At 37.3% G+C, this 25,541-nt stretch overlaps 1 protein-coding gene across 2 annotated transcripts in view; it reads left to right on the forward strand.

Moving 5' to 3' along the window:
- Positions 1–25,541, forward strand: part of LAMA2 (laminin subunit alpha 2) — a 379,509-nt gene that overhangs the window by 281,426 nt on the left and 72,542 nt on the right. For both annotated transcript variants that reach the window (XM_075748052.1, XM_075748053.1), the window contains 8 exons: positions 1,831–1,973; positions 2,511–2,609; positions 8,985–9,096; positions 13,407–13,569; positions 18,660–18,870; positions 20,456–20,572; positions 21,558–21,721; positions 25,306–25,444. In XM_075748052.1, the coding sequence (XP_075604167.1) occupies positions 1,831–1,973; positions 2,511–2,609; positions 8,985–9,096; positions 13,407–13,569; positions 18,660–18,870; positions 20,456–20,572; positions 21,558–21,721; positions 25,306–25,444 (1,148 nt within the window). The remainder of the gene's footprint in view (positions 1–1,830; positions 1,974–2,510; positions 2,610–8,984; positions 9,097–13,406; positions 13,570–18,659; positions 18,871–20,455; positions 20,573–21,557; positions 21,722–25,305; positions 25,445–25,541) is intronic.

Raw genomic sequence — 25,541 nt, forward strand, 5'->3', positions numbered from 1 at the left:
TTTTCTTATTGGTGTGAATTGAGTTTGTCTTTGACATGTAGCAAATTTTTAGCGGTTTATTTCCAACCACTCTGACAATTTTGAGGGTGAATAGATTTAGCTTGTTTCATAAGTGAAATTACGTATCAGAGAAAAAAAACCCAAAACAACAAACAACAAAGAACAACTCTTTTCAGATCCAAGATCACTTACCTGCATCCTGCAAAATGATTATCAGGTCTGCTTAGCTTCTTGACCAGCTACAGAAGAGGTGTTTGCTATATAAAACATTCAGTTGGCTGTAAAACTTACTTTTCCTTTAATTCTCTCAGACTTCTAAAAGCAAGCATACAGATGACAAGAGCTGGGATGGTAATAAGCTGTTGTGGTTTTTTTTTAATTTCACATAGAAACATAAATCAGAATGTATTATGCCCATAGTTAGCAACTGCAGAGAAGTTCCAGTGCAGTTCAGCTTATGTAACAAAGTACTGTGAAATAGGAGGAAGAAGTCTGCAAATGGAAGCAATGAAAATGCAAAAGGAAATCTTAAAATAACAGTATCTAGCTTTCTGCACCCACTGCACTAATCCAGCATCTGTCTCGTCTCCTTTTCAATCATTGCATGAGTTTCATGGTGTATTAAACTAGTATTCATTATTCTTCTTTTCTCTGTATTTGACTCAACTCCTTGCTATATTGAACAGCCAACTTACAGAAGAAGAACAACATTTAGATAACTTAAAACTTTAAAGACCAGCAAAGATTTAATCTATATGAAGAATAGATTTCAGGGAAGAAAAAGTAATTCTCTGTTGAAAATTACTTCTCTTTTTTTACAGAAACATGCATGTTGTTCAGTGTTTTTTTAGTCATTGAGCTGCCTAGGAGTGTTGCTGAAATAAATAATGACATACTTGTAAAATTTTAGGTACAACCCTCCATGTCTCTTACCCTCACCAGTGAATTCATTGTTTCACGGTTTGTTCCACCTCCTGAGAAGTTGTTTATGTTTGCTAGTCCTGTGTAGCTTCTTTATGCAGGGAAACAGAAAGGCATTCCTGTTCTAAAGGATGAAGAATTTTCCTGCCTGCAGCATAAATGGTAGAAACTTTAAGGTTATGAGAATTTCTTGTGATAGTTAATAGAAAGCAAGGCGGGGGGGGGGGGGGGGGGGGGGGGGGAATGCAAACTCCTTTCAGTATATGCAGCACACACCACTATTTTTCATGCTAAATAGTATATGCAAGAAAGGAAGCTTACATGAAAAATATGAAAAGCTGGTTAATGAAAGGAGGTAGGGAAAAGCATTTCTTAAAAGAAAACTATCAGTATTTTTACCTGGACTCTTTCTACTGTCCGCATTACAAGTTTAGCATGCTTGGCCATGCTGTTATATGACTATAAAGTATGTAAATTGTAAGATTTCTTTAGCTTTTTCTTACATTCAAATCCACAACCATACTATACTTCTTAAAGTGCTCCTTAGATTTTCCAAATTACATGTCCACTTTTCTCAAAATTCATCCAAATTGCTTGTCTAATTTAGGATTTTATATTGGCTAGTTCATAATGGACAAAGTTAATTATTTTCTCTTTTTGTGAGGTAAGCCTTCCAATTTTGCTCTTCATGTTTTAAATTAAACTGTCCCATTACAAAGTCCTAAGCAATAAGGTCTTTCCTGTTCCCTAGTTGTTCCCATTTTTTCTCATACTATGCTTTTGGGATAAATTATTTGAAATCAGTGTTAGCTCTCACAGAATTGTATGTGTGCTGTAAAATTTCTAACTCAAAGATATGTCTTAAACACTTAGCAGGAATAAATAAGCTTTGCTGTTCTCCCCCCCCAGCTTGTGATGATGAATGCACAGGACTCCTTCTCAGTGACCTGGATCGGCTAAACCAGATGATCCTGAGTGTTAACCTTAGTGGTCCACTGCCTGCTCCATATAAAATGTTGCACGGTTTTGAGAACATGACACAGGAATTAAAGGTACGTTCACAGTATTCACATACATAAATACCAGGGCTTCAGTACAACTGTACTTGAATGTGTTCAAACGTACAGCCATGAGTAGGATCAGGCAAGAAGAAAAATTCAAAATGTAATTACTTCAAACTTGTTTTGGTTGATAAATAGTTATTACAGTTATTTATTTTTACTTATTTTAATAAATAATAATTGCAGCACTAATTTGTGTACTTATATGCAAGGAATTATTCTGCAGACATACAAAAAGTGATGTTACATACAAATAAAATGGTGTTCATGCTGGTGGTCCATAAAGCAGTTATGTATTTTATATACTGTATGTTCCTGCCATACTTATAGGTTCTCCACTAAACTATGTAAAGCTGTCAAGATTCCTGAGAAAAGTATGTTGGGTGGATGCGACAGAAGAGTCAATGACAAAAGGGAGTTGCATACTGCAATGAAAAGGAAATTTTTGATGCTTCTTTTATACAATATTTGGAAGCACTGAGATCCATTAAATACAGATTTTCACTCTCCCTCTCTATTCCCCAACAGCATTTGCTTTCACCTCAGCGAGCACCAGAGAGACTTCTTCAGCTAGCACAAGGAAATTTGGATACCCTGGTGACAGAAATGGATGAACTACTGACAAGAGTAAGTCTATGATCACGTTGGGGTCTATGAGTTTGGTTAAGGCTGCATAATGACAGAAATCTTCTGAATATGAATTAAACATGAATGAATATATGAATTATAAGATGCTTCTCAGTCTCAGTGTTTGAAACGGCAGCAAGTCCTCTAACAACCTCTTTTTGTGGGCCAATACATTGAGATATATTTTCTGCAAAACTTTATAATAATGTAAGAAAACTTTATAATGCTCATATGGAGCACCCAAGAATGAACTTATTTGGAAAAGCTGACACTAAAGGAAAGAGAGTTCTTGATACAGCATTTACAGGCTTTCCCATGACTTCAGCTACAGGTTTAGTTACAAACCTAATGGCAACAAAACCATGGGATTACCACAATTTCTCACATGTCTGGAGTTTTTCTTTGACTGGCTGAGGCTTTTGAAAACTGAACTGCCTGATTTCCTTCCTTTTCTTCTGAACATTAGTACTGTCTCTGGTAAGGCTATGTGCGTTCTGCATCAGCAACATCATCTCATCATATTCCCTTCCAAATCTCCTGACTCTGACTGTCTCAAGATAGTTCTCAGCGTGTTTCTCTTTTAAGATTGCCTGTTGCAGTACAAGTAGCCTGGCTTCACTCAGTGTTACTTAATGCCCAACCAGCTCAAGCACATCATACTAAAAGTTTTGCTGTTTTGCAGTTTCATTTTCCATTTTGGGTTATATGTTGTGTTGGCATGTTTCCCCAGGAGCTGTAGAGCAAATGGTAGCCTAGCCTGATTCCCTTATTTTAAATAAATTTTATACCAAGTCAGTGGAAGTCCTGGTTTAACAAATAACAAGTTCTCATTAAGAGTAAATGAATGAAGTAATTGAAATGGGGACGATATTTAAAGGGAGAATTCAAATATATGCACAAGGTGTGTGAGTTTATTTAAATATATGTGTTCTATATTTCATTTATGAGGGTAGTGAGAGTCTTCTGGATTTCAATCGATGTGCTATTTACTCTTTTTATTAGGAAAGTTTTATTTCAATATAGACCTTATTTTGGTGAGTAAAAGACATTGTCTAAGAAAATAATATAAATTGTGCCACCTAGTGGAGAAAAAAATAGGGAAATGGATCAGCTACAATAAAAACACAGCTGTCCAAAATATATTAATATGGACTAGCAAAAATCATGTTCTTGAGTTGTGCTTCCCTGCATTCAAACAGTCAAATAAGAAAGACATGGATTGCTCTACTGATGAATATACACCTGAGAGAATTTACCTAAACCCCATACAGTTTTAGCATCTGTGGTGAGTTGACCCTGGCTGGAGGCCAGGTGCCCACCAAAGCCGTGCTATCACTCCCCTCCTCAGCTGGACAGGGAGAAGAAAATATAATGAAAGGCTCGTAGGTTGAGATAAGAACAGGGAGAGATTGCTCACCAGTTACTGTCACAGGCAAAGTAGACTCGACTTTAGGAAAAATTAATTCCATTTATTGCCAATCATATCAGAGTAGGATAATGAGAAATAAACCCAAATTTTAAAAACACCTCCCCCCACCCCTCCTTTCTTCCCAGGCTTAACTTCACTCTCAATTTCTCTCCCTCCTCTCCCCGCAGCGGCACAGGGGGACGGGGAATGGGGGTTGTGGTCAGTTCATCACACGTCTCTGCCACTCCTTCCTCCTCAGGGGGAGGACTCCTCACACTCTTCCCCTGCTCCAGCATGGGGTCCCTCCCACGGGAGGCAGCCCTCCACCAACTTCTCCAATGTCAGTCCTTCCCACGGGCTGCAGTTCTTCAGGAACTGCTCCAGCGTGGGTCCCTCCCATGTGGTGCAGACCTTCAGGAACAGACTGCTCCAGCGTGGGTCCCCCATGGGGGGACCAGCAAACCTGCTCCAGCCTGGGCTCCTCTCTCCACGGGGCCACAGTTCCTGCCAGGAGCTTGCTCCAACGTGGGCCACAGCCTCCTTCAGATGCCCCCACCTGCTCCAGCGTGGGGTCCTCCACGGACTGCAGGTGGATATATGCTCCACCATCAACCTCCATGGGCTGCAGGGGAACAGCCTGCCTCACCATGGTCTTCTCCAGGGGCTGCAGAGGAATCTGTGCTCTGGTGCCTGGAGCACCTCCTTCCTCTCCTTCTGCACTGATCTGGGTGTCTGCAGAGTTTTTTTCTCTCATATATTCTCACTTCTTTCCCTTCTGGCTGCTGCTGGTGCAGCAGTTTTTTGGTTCCTCCCCTTCTTAACTACGTTACCCCAGAGGCACTACCACCGTCGCTGATGGGATCAGCCTTGACCAGCGGCGGGTCCATCTTATAGCCAGCTGGCATTGGCTCTGTTGGACATGTGGGAAGCTTCTAGCGGCTTCTCACAGAAGCCACCCCTGTAGCCTCCCCCCACTACCAGAACCTTGCCACGCAAATGCAATACAGCATCCTGTCTTAAAATTGTTCATGGCTTACAGAACTAAAATTCTCAGTGAAAGTGGTTTGTTTGTGTGGATGATATACAATTTTGAAAAAAATCATGAAATCATGGGCAGTGGGTAAGAAAGCATCTTTAGTGTGTTTGCTTATGTATGTATGTATTCCTGTGTGTATATACCCCCTCCCCCCCACATGCATACAGAGGTATCTATGCTCGTTTTTTCACTTCTGTTTGATCTTTTATTTTTCTGCCAGAAATAACTATGGTCATTTTACGTCTACGTGGATTTTTAGCTCATGACAGCCCTATAAGCGAGGAATATTATATTTCTTGTGTTAAGATTTCTCAATCTTAAGGCTAAAAGACACTTGTTTTTTCCTTTGCATAGTTGCTCTTTTTAGTATCATTTTCCAATTGTCCACCACCACCAAAAATTAAATAAATTTTAATCCTCCATGGAGATGACCTTAAATAATGTTGCAAATTCTGACCTTCTTTGGACTAGACTTGGAAGGAAAAATATTGAAGGCCTGATCTTAGGGGATTTATTGTGGTGACCAGATTACCACCACTTCCCTTTCTGCAGTTTTCTATTGTTGCAATGCATAAGTAGCCTTACAATTTCCAGTTATTGTTACAGAGAGTTGTTACCTGGATTTCAGTTGTTTTTTTCAATACGGGAACTGGCAACTGGTGGCAAGTCCTACCCTTCTCTTTCTATGTTTGTAAATAGGAGTAATGTCCCAAAAAGAAGAGTCCTGATATAGTGTGTTCAAGTCTCATTTCTAAATGAAGATATAGCTGACAACCATGTAATGGCTAACACTGGGAGCATATGGTACAAACCGTAGGTAACAAAGTTTTTCCCCATATCTGATTTGCAGGCTCACTACATTTTCAAAGCAAAACCAGTAGCTATGAAAAAAAAGGTTGATGAGAATTGGTGAGGAGTCTATTTCCTTGAATGAAAACCTCTATCCATTTTAAGATAGAATGTAGAAGACAATGGTATTTAGTCACTACAAAACTTTTGAGATTTTTGCTTCCTTGTGGTCTCTTTTCAACTAGTTATCTCTTACATCAGTGCAGCTTTCCTTTTTCTTTTTTTCCATCATATTCTTTCCTTCATTCACTCTGCCATACAGAAGATCCTTATGTCTTTCTCACACTAGTTCTTAAATGTTTGCATGCACATTCCCACGTCTACCACCAGAGGCAGACCTCAGACTCATCACTTCCTTTCAGTTCACTACTTTTAGTCAAAACCCCCTCTTCCCTTCCAATTAGGTACCTTCAGACCCTTCAAGAAAGACAGGGATCAGAATCACTCCTCTTGATTGAAATGCTTGTTTTGACTTTGTAAACTTTTTCATTTCTCCCATACCGCTGAATTTCTCAAGCTCAAAAGTTTCTGGAAGTAGTAGCAGAGACAACTTAGTTTGCAATAATTGAAAGCATTTGGAGGGACAGCCAAGAACTTCCATCTGTACAGTGAGATCTGTGTTAACTCCTTCTTCTGTGGTCTGCCACCACTAGCTGGAGAAATTGCTGCAGGGCTCCCCTCCAGATGCCATCCAGAAGAGTTTTTTATGGTTTGATTGAGACTTCAAACCAAACACACAAACAAAACAAAACCAAAAATGTGTGTGTATTTGCTAATACTTGCTAAGAGTCTAAGTTACTAAGTGGCTAATAGTCTTCAGATTGGGACAAGACCTTCCATGGAACCTTCATCACTAAGTACAAGCTGTGAACATTGCCAAAGCAGGTCACTGATCTCAGATACTTTCTTTACTAGATTTCCGTGGTAGGGATCTCCTTCATACCACAACTTCTTGAAGATTAATTCCAAATCCTTGCTCTGGCTCCAGTCTGACTGATCCTTATGGTTGTCCCTGAAACATTTTGTTGTGCCTGTTTAAACCATTGGGAGATGCTGAAGACTGACCTTATAGAATGGTGACCTGTAGTAAACTGTATATATAGAAAATGAGTAGGACTTTATTAAAAAAAAGGAAACATTTAATTAGCCATGGAATGGCTAGGTACAGTGTGAAGGATTTTTGCCTTTTAATTTGGTTTATGGAGTTCAAGCTAGACCAGATAATGAAGCAAAAGTTTATTTTTCAGCAAAGCAAGTTATGGCAAAATACAGAAAGTGGAGCTGAATGGGATTTAAGTACTAAAAGAACTGTCACTGAGAGAAAATGAAAACTGTTCAATGACAGATTAATGTGCACAAAAATGTCGTACATGCCATTCAGTCATAAATATTGAGAGGTTAAAGTGGCCAGTTGGAATTAACATGAATGTGGAAAAAGTAATCAAAACTAAGAAAAGTATATGTAAGTTATAAAACACCATTTGTAGCAAAGGACTTAGAAATATTATAGAATATAATAAAAGTGAATGTGAAAATTCCAAGCAAATAAAACCCAAAGAATAAAAGGCTGATTGTGGATGATTTGACAGTAAATAATACAGTAGTTCTCAATTACATGAAGAATGAAATGACATCAGAAATGCCAAGCTGGTTAGAGCAGTGGTCCATCAAGACCATTCTCTATTTTTGCCTTTTTATTATCCTAATTGCCTCTTACAGCTCACTGTGACAATAATTTAGTTCTGTATCCAGGCAGGTAAAGGAGTTTGGTAAATCATAGAGGAAGCAACCAGTAGCATGACTAAAGCTGTATAAATGTGAAAAGCCGTGTTGTTCCACTGATACAGGGATGAAGCAAAACCAACTCCCCCGTCAGTAGGGGTTCTTAATTCTTCCGGTATAATTCTATTTACCTGAACCATTTTCAGATGAATTACTTTCAGAGTAACTACTCTGAAGTAGACCAAAACTGTAAGTGGTATGATAAGTCCAGGGATTTCATTTCAGAAACCCAGCTGTCCTGATGTATCTTGAAGACTTCCATCTAGAAGCTAATCAGGCAAAAATAAATGTGTTAAAGTGATACTATTTGACTGTTATTGAAATGTGTGAAGGTTTTTTGTAACTGAGAAAACAGTTTGTACAGCTGAAGTCAGAGAAAACTCAAGCTCATTTTGAATTATTGACCTTCTATCCATTTCCCAGAGACTGGAAAGATCATAATGCCCTGCTTCGAGACATTTCTTGGGAATGCAATCCCCAGAGAAAAAAAGTGGGATTTTTGCTTTACAGTACAGTTTCACAAGCTTTATTGCTTGAAATGGTCAGCTGATTTGTAATAAAAAGGGGTCCATTTTGTAAACAGAGACCTTGAGAGTTAAGCAGAATGTCTTAAGATGATTCCTTTCCTTAGCGTGTTTTTCAGGTCTGCAGCAGACGTCTGTCTTCATCCTGCTGCTGCTGCTGTGATTCAATAAAATTATAAACCATTTAGTTCCACAAAGCCAAAATTTTACTGAGCACCCCAATATATTATAAACAAACAACCTCAAGCATTAGAGCTGAAAGAAACAACTTTTTTTTCCTCCCTCTTTCTTGGTTTAATTAATGTATTGATTTAAAATTCTTCTTGCTTGTTGGCATGAACTGTCTCTTTGAGAACGCCTCCAGGGAGGAAGCAAAGAGGTCATGATATCTACTGCACTTTGTCAATTGAAAAGTACACAATTTTGAAACTATGGAAAGTATTCCCTAAAGAATCTATTAAAAGGTTCCAAACAATGTTTCTTTAAGCAAATTCAGTGAATGATTTCATCCTGTCTCCCTTTGTGTGCTGTTGCACACAACTAGGATTTCTAAGAACCTAAAATAAAGCCTTCCAATTTCCATTTGAAGGAAATGGTAATAAAATTTAATTGTGTACTTGAACAGAGCATGTCATTTCCCATGCACCTGATCAATAATTCATTGATTGCCTTTTGCCTGAGGAAAGTTTTGTACACAGACTCAGTCAGTAGGAATATTGCATAGTGCAGCCTTGTCCTGTTTATTAATTGTACTTTTCCTGACTTTGGATCACTAGGCTACCAAGGTGACAGCAGATGGTGAGCAAACCAGGCAGGATGCTGAGAGGACTAATGACAGAGCGAAATCTCTGGGACAGTTCGTCAAAGGCATTCTCCAAGCTGCTGAAGGTATTGGAAAAAGAAAAATATGCCAATTGTTTCTCAAGACAACTGAAGGATGGTGGGGAAGAGGGTCTGAGAGACAGCGAGGAAGAATTTATTCACTGCGTAGTGTCATGTGCTTTAAATGTTGAGTGAAGAAACTATGGTCAACTATCTTCAGACTTTTTGTAATCTACAGATGCAGCTTATATAAACAGTTAGTGCATTGGTAATTATGAACAAAGACTATCAGAATATTGAGAATGTTCCTTCAGCTATTTTGCAGTTATTTAAGAGAAAAAAAAAGCTATTATGATGAAGTAACTAACAGGACTTAGCTTTTGTTTATTTTCAAAGCAGTTAAAAACATGTATTGGTAAAAAAAGCTTGATGTAATTTTAGCACTTGGTACATTAACACTTCATCTTAATTCCCCCAAATGACTTAAAAAAAACATTACTACTTGCTGTTAATGAACATCTGCTGCTCGTAATTTGCAAGTGACTCCTAACCATACCTAAATAGTGGCATGGAACCAACTCTCTTCCACAAGCTGATTCACTGCATTTACAAATGCAGTAAAGACTTATGAGCAAAAGTATTGTAGATGGCTTTGAGAAGCAAGACCTATATATCGCATGAAGCTATTAAATAAGATAATAGCCGAAAAGTAGGAAAATAATTGGCCATCACAGGCAGGTTTTTTACTTGAAAAATACTGATCTGTTCTTTCTTCTTATGAACTCCCACTACAGTACTAATTTCAGTAGTTATGCTTCTGAAGGCCCATTTCATTAAGAGGAAAAGCTTTCACTTTTGTCCAAGTGCTATAAAATACGTTTTACATTGCCTTTTGTGTAACACATCCCAGTACATGCCCTGCAGCTAACTGATCAGCAATTTAGGATATCTTTAGGACATGCAACTTTGACATGAAATAAATATGGGAAAAGCAACAAGAAAAAGTAAGCAAGTTTTCAACAATTTTTTTAAACAAAAGACCAGTTTCTTCATATTTCAAGATGAACAAGGGCTAAACCAATTTTTTACTCCTCAAAGTTTATGTCCAGCGATTGTAACCCAAGCCAAAGTTTCCTCAAGCAGGTTTAGCAATAGGAAGTACAGAATTAGAAGACATTGAGGGGGTGAAAGAAATTTATGTGGTATCTCAGAAGTAGACAAAGACTTTAAAATCAATGTGTTTGCCTAGTGGCCAAGTTAACATTTTAGGAATAGATGAAAGATAGGAGCACAGGACTGAAAGATACCTCCGGTGCATTCACTCCCTGGCTATCATAAACTTTCTAACCCTCATCTTCAAAGTAGTGCCCACAAATGCACACAATCTGAATAGCAGGCAGTTTCGGAACTCTTCATAACTACAAACCTTCTCATTTCTACCTAAAAATATTGATGTTTAGTTTATCATCATGTATTCTTTTGCCAACCTTGTTCTTTAGTTCAATTGTTCTTTTCTTCTCCCTAGTGCTTCTCCTCCTGCTCCCTCATGTTTGTGGAGAGGACTCAAATTCCCCTTCAGCCCCTTTTTTCTAGACTAAGACACCTTAAAGCATATTCTCCCAAATCTCCTGCTCACCTTCATATCATTTCCCTTCCTTTGTTCAAAATTAGGTTCATCTTTCCTGAGCACAGGTAACAAGCATTGAAATGAACTTGCTCCAGTGTCTTGCACTTCGGTAACAGTAAAACCTGCCTATGTCAGCTCTCTTAATACATTCTGGGATAGCATTTCCTTTTGTTCACAGCTGAGTGGAGATTCATAATACAGCTATGTTCTTATCATTCATACCTTATATCTAACTGGCAAAGCCATAGTTTACAGCTGAACTATCCACAGACTTCAGAGTTTTTTTCTTTTTTAAACTTTTTTTCCAGGATCATTAATGAAAATATTCAACTGGATTTGCTTTTAAACTGTATAGTCTGACATGTGCTACCTTTGGGAAAAAACAAAACAAAAAAAACCAAAACACATTCATTTATTATACCTCGTGTTTTCCACTTACTTCCAAAGCAAGTGGAACTTACTTCCAAAGCAAGTTCTCAGGCCTTAGTCGAATTCCTGTTTCTTCACTCAGACAGTCTTCTTCCTGGATTTGCAATGTCATGCACCAGATCTTTCAAGTTTCTAGAATGGCAGTTCTCTGACCATTCCAGCTTGAGTTCCCAAAATGTTCTTCCTGTAGTTGTGATAATTTCTATATCTTTACTTCTGATTACCATCCTCAATTGTCTTCCTGTTCAAGATCATCATCTTTCAAAAACTTAACATAAACTTTCACCTTACGTTGGAGCTATTCCTAGATTATTTTAAAATTTGATGGCATTTTAACTGCATATTGACCCTATACCTTCTTTGTCTCTGCTCTTTTTGACCTATGAGACATTTCTATATTGTTCCTTAAAGACTTTGTGTCCACTCATGATGTTCTGATTGAGATGACCAACCAGTTTGAAGGTATTCTTTATGCCTATTCCTTGTCCACCATCCCTAGATTACAGATTTCTGAAAGTTATAGTACTTTGGATCTCTTGGAATGCAGGTCTCTATCTGTGACCCTGAGCTCCCTTGTACTTGTTGCCAGTAGGCAACAACTTTAGGATGAAATGCCATGAAAGTACCCATTTCTTTCCATTGACTGAAGGTAATGCTTGAGAACAGCATTGCTCAGAAGTACATGATTGTAGATGACAGATGCTTCCCTAAAAGTGAGGGAATCAAGGAATTCTTCAAACCATAAAAAATCCTTATTACAAATGAGAAGTTTCTAGTGATTTGTTGTAACAACCATACTCTGACCATTGATCCATTTCTACTGAACTGATTGCTGACTTTCTGAATACCTGTAACTAGTTTTCCCTCTTAACTATGGAATTTCCCCATCTTTTCTACTTCCTTGTGTTCATCTATGTCAGTGCATCCGAATCTTTTACCACTGCTGGACTCTGATAGTTTGCAGTATAGTAAGACTAGAAAGTAAAGATTTTTATAAGAGGAGGAGGACAGAGGAGAAAGATAAAGCTAGGTATAAATTTTCCTGAACCTAATAAAAGCTGAGATAACATAACCATTTTCTCTTTCAAGGTAAATATTCAGGGAGGTTAAATTACTATTTATTCCAGATTTAAATATATATATATATATATATATGCCTATTCCTGGTCTGAGGTAACTTAGTAATGATACATAACATGATGCACAGAAGCAATCCATGATCCATTTAAGCAAAGTGTAGTCTTTTTCCAGTCCTCACTACCCCACACATAACCACTCTTGAATAAAGATCCAAATTTCAGTTATTGCCAACAAATTGAAGACATCATTGGATTAGAATTTTCTTCATATTTTTTTCTAAATCTACACAATGTATAGATTAAATAGTCATTTATGTGAATTCTGGAAGACAGATTTTCCTTTCTTCAGTTAAAGATTTAAGTTAAAATATTCAGAAGTACTCATGCAACCAGGAACTGTGCCATTTTGGAGAAATAAGTTACATGGAAGCCCTGTGCCTATGGAAAGGCAGAAGTAATTTTTAAAATTTAAGATGGAACTGATTGTCTTAAATGATCTAGTTGCTTCTGAAAGTGAGTTATTCTAATATGTTGTGGTATGCTATGGCAGAAAGATTTTAGTCAGTCCTTGAATATGATACCATGTGTACAATTTTATCAGTTAAGAATAATTCATCTATTTGAAACACATAATACATTTACAGTGTACCATCGTATATTCCAACCTTCATACTCTTGTTTTCCGTTTCTGGGTATCTACTTCTAAACATATGAGCGAGTTTAGACATGTATGGGTGTCTTTCACTCCTCTTCTCTCCTTCTTTTTCTGAAATTTTCCAATCATTTATTCTTCCTAGCACTGTTAAGCCTGAATGCTAAAACTGACATATTTGAAGTTCTCCAAAAGTAATTTAAATCTAATTTTCATTGTTTGTACTTCCTGCTCCATAATTCTATGAACAATATACCAGATTATCTTCTGCTGTTTTGAAGGTTCAGTGCAAATTCTTTCCTTCAGGGAGAGGAGGAGGGGAGCAATATATTTCTTATACTGGATATAAAGACTTCTTCACTTTAATTATTGTGCTTAAAAGTGAGATATAATACAAGATTTGATGAAACATATAACATTTTCTCATTTGTTACTGATCATTGGATTAACCATCCTTTATATTTCACAGCAGGAAAAACCAGTGCAAGTTGCATTCCACTCACTGATAGAGTTGATGGGCAGGTGCTTAAAGCCTCTCTGTTGTTTTTATTTACTAACTCCCTACATTAATATTTTTGGCCCCCTACAGCTGCAAATGAAGAGGCTATAAAACTGAACAAGACACTCAGAACCCAAGATGAGACCTTGGAGAAGAGTCTTCCAGAACTGCAGAGAGAGGCTGACAGAATGATTGCAGAATTGAGAAGTAGAGTGCTGAATATGCAAGAAAGAATAGCTCAAGATGAGTTAAAGTGAGTAGAGATCTCATTCTTCAACCTCCCAGTGATAATATCTGATTCTTGTGAATGTCATTGTTACCTTTTATGACCAAGTTTTCAAGCTGGGGCTTACAGAAATGTGAAGGAATGCAAAGTCTAATACTTCATATCTCTTGATGTAGCATTTGCATTTTTGGAAATGCTTACATATGTAGAAAGCAATCCCTAGGAAATTACTTCTCCACAGATACCAGCAACAGTTCTAATTGAGTTCTAAACAATTTTTCTCGTTTTTTTTAATAGCTTCTGCTTCAGACCTGATGAATGGCTTTTGTACTGAAAAGCTTGTCTAGAAGTTTCCGGAAAACTAATTGGTCTAATAAAAATATTATCTGTCTGCAAAGTTTGTCCAGTAGCATAGACATTCAAAAGGATGTATTTTGCCATATATAGAAGAGCGTAGATTAGAATATTCCAACTCTGTGGCACATTTTGAGAAGCACAGGGTTTGGTTATTTATATATCTGTGAAAATAAAAACTATATATGTATATATAATTATGTTGGAAACTCTTTATAAAGCATTTTGCAAAATGCTGACAACTTACCTGATCCAGAAAAATACTTGGCTTGAAGTTAAAATTCTGGTGGTCTGTTACTTCTGTATCAGTCAGACCAGGCATATATTCCTAGACCTAGGCTTTTCTCAGCACTTCACCAGATCAAACAACCAGCAGATAATCCAGCTGAGCAGCTATATGGTCCATCGAAGTTGTGATGGCTCAGAAAACTGCCTGGGATAGAGGTATTCAGGCCTGAAAATGTCAGCTATCAGGTGCGTGCATACAGTAAAGGCATGTAAATAGAATAAAAGATTAGCTAAGAATTCCAAGCAGTATAGAATCAGATTTGCACTGCCTATCATACACTTTATAAACCAGATCATTTTCTGAAAATTCTACCAGTACAATATTTCTTCCCATAATTCTGATGGTTCTGCTTTCTGTTCTCTTGAGAAAGGATATATTGCAAATGTATTTTTCAGCAATGTTTTATTGTTTTATCTTCTGATTCCACTGATCCTCTTCTGTCCCTTCTCCCCTCACACATAGAAATAAACCAGGAAAAAGTAGAGATGAGAAAAATTTAGGCAAACCTTTGAAAGTGCTGCCTGCAATTTTAGGGCAGACTGGGAGGAGACCTTTCAAACAAGGTGTTCTTGGTCCTCAAATGCTACAGCCAACACAAAACTGTCATGAAACTAGCATGAAATTATTTCCTACTAGCCCAATAGCTAGAGTAGGAAATGCAGTAGAGCTTTTTTGAGGGAAAGAACTTCTCTCCCTCTTACCATTCTTCCTGAAATGTGCAAAGTGAGTGTTTTCATTTCCTGATAAAAGAATACATTTTATACTAAGAAATATATGAATATACTCACTGATTTAAATCAAAGTTGTATGGCTTATCTTAAGGATAGGACTACGTTTTTAAAGGCAGTCACTGAGAGCCAAGAAATTTTGGCAATGAACTCAACAGAAGGAAAATTAGTCACTGTGGATTATGGGGTGAGGAGGAAAGGTCCCTAGATAATGTTTTCTGAAACTTTTTGTCATGGTTAACCCCAGCCAGCAGCTCAGCCCCATGCAGCCACCTGCTCACTCCCTCCATGGTGGAATGGGGGAGAGAATCAGAAGAGTAAAAGTGAGAAAACTCGTGGATTGAAACAAAGACAGTTTAACAGGTAAAGCAAAAGCCACGCATGCAAGCAAAGCAAACCAAGGAATTCATTAGCTACTTTTCATAGGCAGGCAGGTGTTCAGCCATCTCCAGGAAAGCAGGGCTCCATCACACCTAACAGTTACTTGGGAAGGCAAACACCATCACTCTGAATGTCCCCCCCTTTTCTCCTTCTTCCCCCAAGTTTATATGCTGAGCATGACACCATATGGTATGGAATATCCCTTTGGTCAGGTGGGGTCAGCTGTCCCGGCTGTGTCCCCTCCCAGCTCCTTGTGCACCCCTAGTCTCCTTGCTGGTGGGGTGGTGTGAGGAGCAGCAAAGGCCTTGGCTCTGTGTGAGCACTGCTCAGCAGTAACAAAAACATCCCTGTGCTATCAACACTGTTTTCAGCACAAATCCAAAACATAGCCCCATGCTAGCTACTGTGAAGAAAATTAACTTTATCCTAGCCAAAACCAGCACATTTTTTTAATAAATTACTGCCTCTTGAAGACAAAAGTCTTAAAAGTGCTTAAATAATGTAGTATGAGAGTGGATAGGATGCATTCTGCAAGGAAAAAGGATGAAGAAAAATTAATCGTTCTTAAACCTGTGTGTGCGCATACATGTGTGGATCACTATGCTCACATGTGTTCTTACAGACTCATTTAGAGATATTTACTTTTGAATAGCTCTGCAAGTCTCGTGATCACTTTGAAGTAGTTAATCATGTTTAGTCTTTGATGAGATGTCTTGTGGCAGTGTTTGTATTCTGCTTTCAGGATTTTGTCCAAGAACAGAATGACAAGAATCAGTGGGTTCTTCTTACCTCTCCAATGTGTTCAGTGATTCTCAAAAATTAAATGAAGAAGACAAATTAAGTAAAGTCTTCTTGCTTTCATAGATGGCAAAACTTCTCTTACATGTGCAGCTTTTTCCCTCATTTATTATCCTTCAAACTTTTCAAATCAAGTCTGTAATCGGATTGCCTTAGTGTACTGAAATGGCACATTAGTCAATAATTTCTCTCTAAAAAGAGCATGTTAAAAGTACACCAGTTTCTATCCTAAACCACCCTGATTTTCATACTTATGAAATAAATCTTTCAATATTTTATAACATTCCTACACATTTTCTCGGAAGCCACTGAGTTGCTATCAAGAGGTGCTGTGGGCCAGAATTCTATCTTTTTGTTTAGTATGCTGAATAGCTTTATTTTTGTGTGACTTTTTCTTCCATAAATCTGGAGCCACTGTGAACTTCCATCATCCAGTTTCCTGTAAGAATGAATTGCATAACTCAGCCACACAGTGTTTGAAGATATGCCTCCTGTGTTTTGACATTTCTTCCTGATATTGTCCTTTTTTTTTAATATTTGGAGAGACATTGGACAGTTGATCACCTTATCCGTGCTACTCATGATGTTATAGTCGTCATTTATTCTCCAGATAGGACAATTCTAACATGTTTAGACTCTCATATATTTGTAGTTTATATTGTTTTAGTCATTTTGTCATCAGTTTCTAATCTTTCTTTTGTTCCCTTGTACTAATCTTGAGTATCCAGACTATACAGCATTCCAGGTGTTAGGCCGGACCTGTGATTTTTTTCTTCAAACACTTCAAGCATGTTGTATAGGTGTTCTTTTTCTAGGAAGGTATCCAGTGAAAGTAGCATGGCTTAAATGTACAAGATTGTATTTCAAAGAATGTGGTGCAGTCCAGTCACACAGAAATTCTGATACATAAAGCAAGGGATTGCTTGGAGAAGATTTATTGCCTTGTGGTTCATTAGAAAGAGCAGGGGGAAAAATGCACAACAGGTCAATGTGGAAGTGTTATCTTTAGAACACCAGTAACGAGTTTTGAGGTAGAGTACTGGACAGATAGGTAGTTTGTACTATGTTAGGAGGTAAGGGCATAAAAAGGAAATACATCTGTCTTCTACTGTTCCTCCAGTACAGCAGAGTCATAAGGGTATCAAAATTTGTCAGAAGTATAAGAAAGTAGCTGCTTATACGAATAACAATGGAGGAGGTATGGGAGAAATTCTGAATTCCTTTCTACACTTCTTCTGTGACAGGGTGTCAATACTGGCATTTAATTTTTTATTAACTATTTTGTCCTCAGAAGTTGCAAATTCACAACATAAATAATTTTTTCATCAAAACCAAAGGCAGGACAGATGGGGAAAAAAAATCCATCTCAGAAAATTCCAAAGCTAAGGTAACAATTTGGCTTTCCTTGGCTCCAGTTCAGATCCTTCATCTAAACTATGCCCAGTAGTAGCATATCTTTTCCACCTCTCAGATATATTTTTTGTGTGCATTTACTTATGTGTTTATTTTTAGAAAGTTTCTAATGGAACCAACTCTAGGCTGGCCAAACTGCAATGTTATTCAGAAAATAGTTCTTGTTTTCCACACAGCTTCTTCTGATACTTTGCCATAATGAGACAGGAAGAAAAGCTTAATCTGTTCTTGGTGGAAGTAACAAGATTTCTTCTGTAGGTATTATCTATCCCACAGATTCCTGTTTACTTAGGAATTTTCTTTATCTCTAAAGCATCATTTTGGAAGTGCCTCTTTTTTTTTTTTTTTTTTTTTTTTTTGCTGTCCCTGTCGTATTATTGCATTAAGGCAGTGGTGTTCCATGAAACTGATTCAATGGCCTGGTATCGTGAGGCAGAGAAATGACAGAACATAAAGGCTCCAATACTCCAGTCCTTTAAAACTGAGTGCAGCAACTCAGATGATCAAGAAATATTGCATCCCCTGCCAAAACCAGGCACCTGTGAACTTTCTAATTCTGTGTTGCCAAAGTCCATTAAAAATATCCCAGAATTTATTTTAGATAAGCAAAGTTCTTTGGCTACTGGAAGTTATAAATCCAAGGGTCCCGGGGGTTGTTTATTTCACAGGAAAATACTTACGATTTTTGACTGTCTAAAGCAGTTTTTCTGCTCCAAGACAACATGAAATCAGGCATATCTACATATCCCCTCAGTTCAAGGTAGGAAACCACGTCACATTAATGTGAATGAAGGAAATCTCTTTGACAAGTCGAAATGTTTCAGAAAACCTTGCTTTACTCATCAGATCTCAAGAATGGCAGCTTACCAAAAAAAAAAAAAACAAACCAAACACCACACCAAAAAAATCCTAGTCTTCCATGGAGAATATTTGAATATTTTCTACTTCATAGATAGGACCTTAGTGGCATTTAAAAACCTCTTTAAGAAAGGGGCTAAGAACAACTGTCATTTCACTTTATTAAGCATGTGTTCTCTTGAAAGTTAGAGTTTTAATTTAGAAGTTTATTTCATTTGCATGTTATTAAGAATATTCAGATTATTTGGTGCAGGGAATATGAACTCAGTGCCTTAATGGGTTTTGATGTATTGCAGGAATGCAGAAGATCTTTTGGACAAGGTGAAGAAATTGTTTGGTGAGCCCAGTGAGAAAAATGAGGATCTCAAAAATGAGGTCCGGGACAAGCTAGCAAGCTACCACACCAAAGTTGATGATGCTCAAGATCTGCTAAGAGAGGCTACAAGTAAAATTAGGGAGGCTAATCGTTTATCTGCAGTCAACCAAAAAAATATGACCATGGTAGAGGTGAGTGCTGACAAGTTGTATCCTTGATTATGTGGAGTCTGATCAAAGTTTGAAACTTCTCATGATTAAATCTGGGATCAAAAATACAGGCAAAATGAAAATTTTATTAAAATGTAAGTAGATCTTATGTAATTAAAAGGAAACATGTTCCTCAGAATGAGGAAATGCACTGGCTTTTAAAAGTAGAATTACTCCACAGCTTTATCAAAATAATATGATCTGATTTTAAACACTGAGTGGAGAGTGCATTGGATTCATTTTTCTGGGGGAGATTAGATTCATCCCAGTATAAATAGTCATGTAAAATTCAAATCCTGTGCTCAATATTTCAATAGGAGTTCAGTTAAAATCCTTGCTGTCATATATTTGCTCCTAGAAAACTTACACTTTCATCTCCCTCTCCAACCCTTGGGAAGAAGACTGAAGGGAGTATCTGGATATTAAAGAGTAATAAATCAAACTCTACCCTCTGTAGTTAGTAGCTGTTATAAATGATCTCCCTCATAGCAGAGGGGTCTGCTTGTGATTTAATTTAAATTGCAGAGACTTAAAGAGCACATTATATTGGACATTAACAAGCATTTAACCAAGACATAAAGAGCAGAGTCAACTTAATGAAGATAAATGTTTAAACTCTGTTTGTATCTCGATGAGCTTTTGCCTCATGTACAATGATGAGGTTAGAGTTCCAAGACCTCAGTTCTCAGCAGAGATTTGTGGGCTTGATTGAATTAAGGAAATATAGTGCTGTAAATAAGTTAGGTGGTCTCTGTTCTGTGCATTTTCTTCCCAAAGGTGGATGGATAATGGTTGGAGAAATTACTTGCTATCTCAGTTTTTAAAATATTCTATGCATCACAATATCAGGGTGCCTGAAGGCATCCTTTCTAGCAGTCCTGCCCACCTGGTTGTTGCAAGGAGGTTTTTTTGCTTTATTTTGACCAAGAAGCCATCACAGCACTCTTTAACACTAGAATGCCATGGTCTCCTATCAAACTAATCTGTCATACTCAATGGATCTTGCTCAGGAAATTGCTAGTTCCTTATTCAGAAGCCATCCTTATTACACAATATGCGGTATTTTTACTAGTTGGAAGGTAAAGAATCCTAAGGTTGCTACAAACCATTATTTTGTATTTTATATTCAATAGTTATTGAAACACCAGTGGACATAAATAGGAAAGCAGCAGAATATTTTGATGAATCTTGCCTTCATAGCCAGAGAAAGTAATTGTCACAATGAGGAACTTGCACATCTGAGTAAAACTTAGGGTTTCTAACTTCTTTCTGATTCATTTTGTAAGAGTACTACAGTTAGCTACCTCTGTAATAAAGCAATGAAAAACCCTACCATGTGGAGAAGGGGATACAAAGTTGGGGACAGGAGGAGAAGGAAAAGATATCTTACATTATATGTGCTTTATCGTCATCACTGTCTTTTCTCAGAAAGCTCAGAGAATTCCAGAAGTCTAGCCTTTGTGGCATGGTGACAAAATGCAGTCTGTATTGGGATGCTGGTATTTAAACTGTTGTCCCCTTTGTATTAAACAACTCATATTTTTCTTTGTGTAAACACATTCTATAGAAAAAAAAGCAAGCTGTAGAAGATGGCAGACAAGATGTGGAAAAGAGCCTGCAGGAAGGGAATGATGTCCTTAATGAAGCCAACAAACTTGCAAATGAAATCAGCTTAGCTGTAGAGGTGAGTGGTTTATCATCCTTATCTGAGAATGAGTACAATGAAGTGTCATTATGGAAGCAAAATTGATAATTAAAGTAACGCCTGATTTTTCTTTTTATTTATCAATGTTGGAATATTTGAATTGGAAAAAATAATTTTTCCATTGCTGTATGGCAGAAAAGCTAACCTGTTATATAAAAATGATTAACTTTGAGATTTAAATGATTTATTGGGTTACATAAAGAGCTAGCTCATAATTTTTCATGGAGTCTGCCTTCTTTTATAAATATGGTATTGTGATTGCGGTACTGATTTTATCTTTAGAATTGCAGATGCAGGAGACCCATTCACCATCTCACTGTGACTCTGTGATCTAGATGTAGATTTCTCTGCACAAAAACTGTGTGTGCATATCAGAAGAAAATTTCAGAAATAATTTGTTGCCTGTGGCAACAATTTTAAGTCTAGATAGATCAGGGAAAGGATTACACTCTCATTTTACATAACGTTTTTTAAAATTCTACCTTAAAAGTTTTATCAACATAGTTTGAGATCAGTGCCCTAGCTACCAAAAAAAAAAAAAAAAAAAAAAAAAAAAAGCAAAAATACATTGGAGTCACTGAAAGTGTCCTAAAATGTGAAACTTGTGTCATTGCTTAGTTAGTATTGTGGAGTACAATGACAATTTAGTATAACTATGTGTGCATCTACATTTAGGAAAGAAATCCAAATTAGAGTTTCTAAGCTTTACAACTGTGCAGTTCCTTAATTGTAAAACAAAAACTTCTACTAATTTCAAGAGAGGCAAGTAGATCTTGGAATATTGGTTTGACTCCCCTCTACTCTCCAGTCCAACCATTCCTATATTATTTCCATATTAGTTCCCTGAAGTGTTAATGCATGGGTAAGCTATGAGATAATACCTCACAAGGCAAACATATATCTATAAAGGGCAACAGAGTGCCTGCATTCAGCCACTTAAAGGCCTTTCTTTTGTCATTTTCAGTATGTAGAAGGCATTGCAGATAAGATACAGCCAATGTCTGATCAGCTGAAAGATAAAATAGATGACTTATCACAAGAAATTCGTGACAGGATGCTTCCAGAAAAGGTGCTGCAAGCTGAGAACCATGCAGCCCAGCTGAATGAATCGTCTGCAGTACTGGATGGGTAAGGTGGCCGTTCATTGTTAATGATAGAATCATGAAGCAGTTTTGTAAAATTGCTTGATAGAAATTGAAGGGCATTCTTCTTAAACTTCGACATCTGTCACTGGGAGTATACAAATAACCAGTGTTCTATATGAGTACACAACTATCTAGTTGGTTAATGTGTGTGTATGTATCTCTTGTAAACCTTTTCCTACATCTTGTGATGCTTACAGGCTGCATTACCTGCAAACAGTGCCCTCAGATGCACTCCTAACACAGTTTAACTTACATATGCTTTCTGCTGTGTTGTTGTGAATAAAATTGAACTTTGTCTTACAGAGCTCACTATGTGTTTTCATAAGCATTTGTTAAAAACAAGCAGTATTATTATTTTTAAGATGACCATTTTGGTAGGAGACCCTTATTGTGGTGCTAATTTGTTTACTGTCAGAAATCCCCCGTAGTGACAGACAGTAATCCCTCTAGTGGTTTCAAAACAGTTTCCTGAAATGAGTAAGTGTCATGGGCCAAAATGCTTAAACCTAAGCACAGAAACTTCAATTTCTGTTTACCACTATCACATTCCTAAATGTAAGTGAGACTTGCAGTGCCCTTGGTTTATATGATCGCAGTCCTTTCAGAAGTATGATACTTTATAATTCATCATTAATATAGTTTCCTGGAAGGAATAGAAGTTGTGAGTTTTTCGGTTTTGTTTTGAGTCTGTTGGATTTTTTTAGGTGGAAAAGGGAGATGTCTTTTGTTTTATTGTGTTTTTTGTATTTAAGCAAGCAAGCCATAAATAGTAAATGGAATTTGCAACAGAAATACACAGAAAGAGATCATGAATATTCTGCCTTTTGGACCTGTCCCCAGCATACTGTCAGAGTTTTATTTTCTTAAAAGCATTGCATGAATTAAAAAGAGACATTATTTTTTAACATCAACAATATGCTCCTCTTTTGCTGCTTACATCTTTTAGATCTACTTAAAGACTTTAATATCCCAAAGACTTGGGAGCAGACGCTTAACACATTTTTTTCTTGCCAGCATCTGTAATTTTGAGGAAAAGGCACAGAATTATCTCTGGTAAAGTGGCTGATACTTGTAAAATTACTGGCTTCATATACAGTGTAGTCACACTACTCTAGATATTCAATCTAATTTATGTTTTGAAGAGTACATAAAATGATGATAGCTGTGGTTTCCTGAGTAAAAAGGATTTGAAGGCCACTGTTTCTAGAAAAACATGGGGTTTTAAATGGTGTGTGCACTGTCTGATTAGGACACATCAGTTTTGTGGTGCATCTCCAGGTCTAAAGTAGGTGACTAGTGTCACATCCAACCACAGTACTGAATTTGGATCTAAATATCCAAACACATGGAAAGCTGGCATGGAGGAACTAAGACATAGAGAAAATGTAGACAGAAAAGAATATTTTGCATCCCTAATGAAATGTTGGCAAAGCATATTTTGAGATAGAGGTTTATAACTATGCTAAATAGACTTTTTTAATGGGTGCGTGTATGTGCTTCTGTCTTAATGTAGGTTGACGGCTTGGTCTTAGGGAGCTTAGGGTAGTGTTTAAAGGCACATCCGCTGTGGTATATCAGTACCATGTATACTTCTATCTGATCCGGACATCAACCTCTATTTCTCAAGATATACAATAAAAAATGCAGAATCAAGGGCATTAAAAATGATATCTAAAAGCAAATTTTTCAAAATTAAAATTTCTCATGTGGTCAGATACAGTTCATTTCAAAGGAGAAATACCAAGATGCTATGTAATCCTCCATCAGGATAAAGCTGTTTACTTCATGGACTGACATTAAACAGTCATACTTTACAGGAATATGCAGTCTCTATCTGTCTTAGCAAATCAAAAATGTATCTATCATCATCTTCACAACTGACACTTGCCTTTCAGTTAATATTAAATTTGCTGAAAAGTAATGTTTCGCCTTACAGGAGTAATTGAGGGAGACCCCTTTCTCTCCAATCACCCTCTAAGGCTTCAAATAGTATGTAGATTGATGGTGAGGATGTTCTCTTGAGAGTTAGAACATGGAACAGTTCATTAATTTAACTTAGAAATAATTGTTATTTTTTCTGTATGCAAGGAGGTAGCTGGATAGGCTTCTCCCTTATGTCTAATCGCCTGCTGATGAGTAATCATCATTGGTATTTGGCAAATTCAGTTCAGTTATTTCCTAACCAGAAGGGATTTGAACCATATTTCTAAGCAGTACTTGAGCTACTAGCTAGATAGCTATTCTGGGCTGCACATTTCTCCAACCGAGTATCACAAAAACTTACTATGGCCTAGTGAGCTCCATCTGTATTTGAGGAAGGAGATATGCTTTTCCAGGAGTGATGCAGAGGCAGCTCAGTCAGTAGCCTAAAGGGAGTCTCTCTCCCTCTGTTAACTATATGTGGAGTCCAGGGAGTATACCTTCCATTCCCTTTGTCTTTCCTGTTGCATTTTGTAGAAATCATTACATACTCATTGAAGTGAGGACTGGAACCCAGCTGTCCCTGTTCACCAGAGAATAGGTTAATTACTAGGTTAAAGAATGAATTTCTCTTTCTTACACACACACTGTCTCAATGACTAAGTATTTTATACAAGCTGGAACAGGTCCAGCAGGAGTAATCCCTGCCTCCCTTATATTGCCATATATTTTGATGGCTAGAACATTTCCCAGAGAGGAAAAAATCCAAGTTCAAATCCGTTCTTGTCCAGTTCAAGCAGGGATTTTAGCCCATTTACTCTTTATTCAGGAAAAGCATCACAGGCATCAGGTGTAATATATTCTGAGATAGATCTCTTCAAGTTAATTCTGTAGGCACAGTTCTACTTTCTAGAAAATACTTGAATATTTCATGCATAGAGAGTGCAAAAGTGATTTCTCCGGCCTGCTGGCTAGAAATTCCCCTGAAAGGGGGTTAGCTGAGCTCCAGTCCCTGCACCAGGAAATATTATTTGTTTATAATTACCTTTTAATTTAATTGTAGTTATTAGAATGGAGTATTTCATGTAAATGGAACAACCCATTCAATATGAAGCATTTTTGGTTATGTTTTTCATTTCCGTCAGCAAAATTAACATTTAGGATTTGGTTTAGACAGTGAGATCTCCTCCAAATCTGGCATTTCTATGTTTGGCAGGCAGACCAAGAAATTAGTTGTTCATAGATTTTACTTTAAAACATGCCTGTGATGATCCTCACATGTTCATACAGTGCAAAATTCATTGAGTTGCCTGGCTCAACACATTACCTATATACCCACATTATGAATATGTGTTGTCCAGATTATAGTGTTAAGCACTACACTATCTTTTCTCAGTGTCTTATCCATTTTTATCTCACGGAACCTCCTCTTTTAGCAATCATTGTTTTTTATGTCTTTCTGCAGAGATAAAATGTGAATTCCATTAAAGATATGATGCCAGAACTCCTGAAATCTCAAGTGTAGCATTGCTCTCTAAAGAAATGCTTTAGAAATAGAGGCTGTTGGGTTTGAAAAAGTAGGATACTATGTTCTGTTGAGCTCTGATAGCAGGTTTAATGGTGTGTTTACTTTTCCCATCCCAACAGAATCCTTGCTGAAGCCAAAAACCTCTCTTTCAATGCCACACTTGCTTTCAATGCTTATATTAACATCAAGGATTACACAGATGAAGCTGAAAAAGTTGCCAAGGAAGCCAAGGCTCTTGCAAATGAAGCTATGCAAGCGGTAAGAAAAATAAGTAAATTGGGAAGAAGGCTTAGATTTTCTGTGGAGCTGTGCTACACCTTACCTCAGATCCATGTTTTGCCATCTTCATGACTTT

The sequence above is a fragment of the Balearica regulorum genome, chromosome 3 (assembly GCF_011004875.1).
Source record: "Balearica regulorum gibbericeps isolate bBalReg1 chromosome 3, bBalReg1.pri, whole genome shotgun sequence".
NCBI lineage: Eukaryota > Metazoa > Chordata > Aves > Gruiformes > Gruidae > Balearica > Balearica regulorum.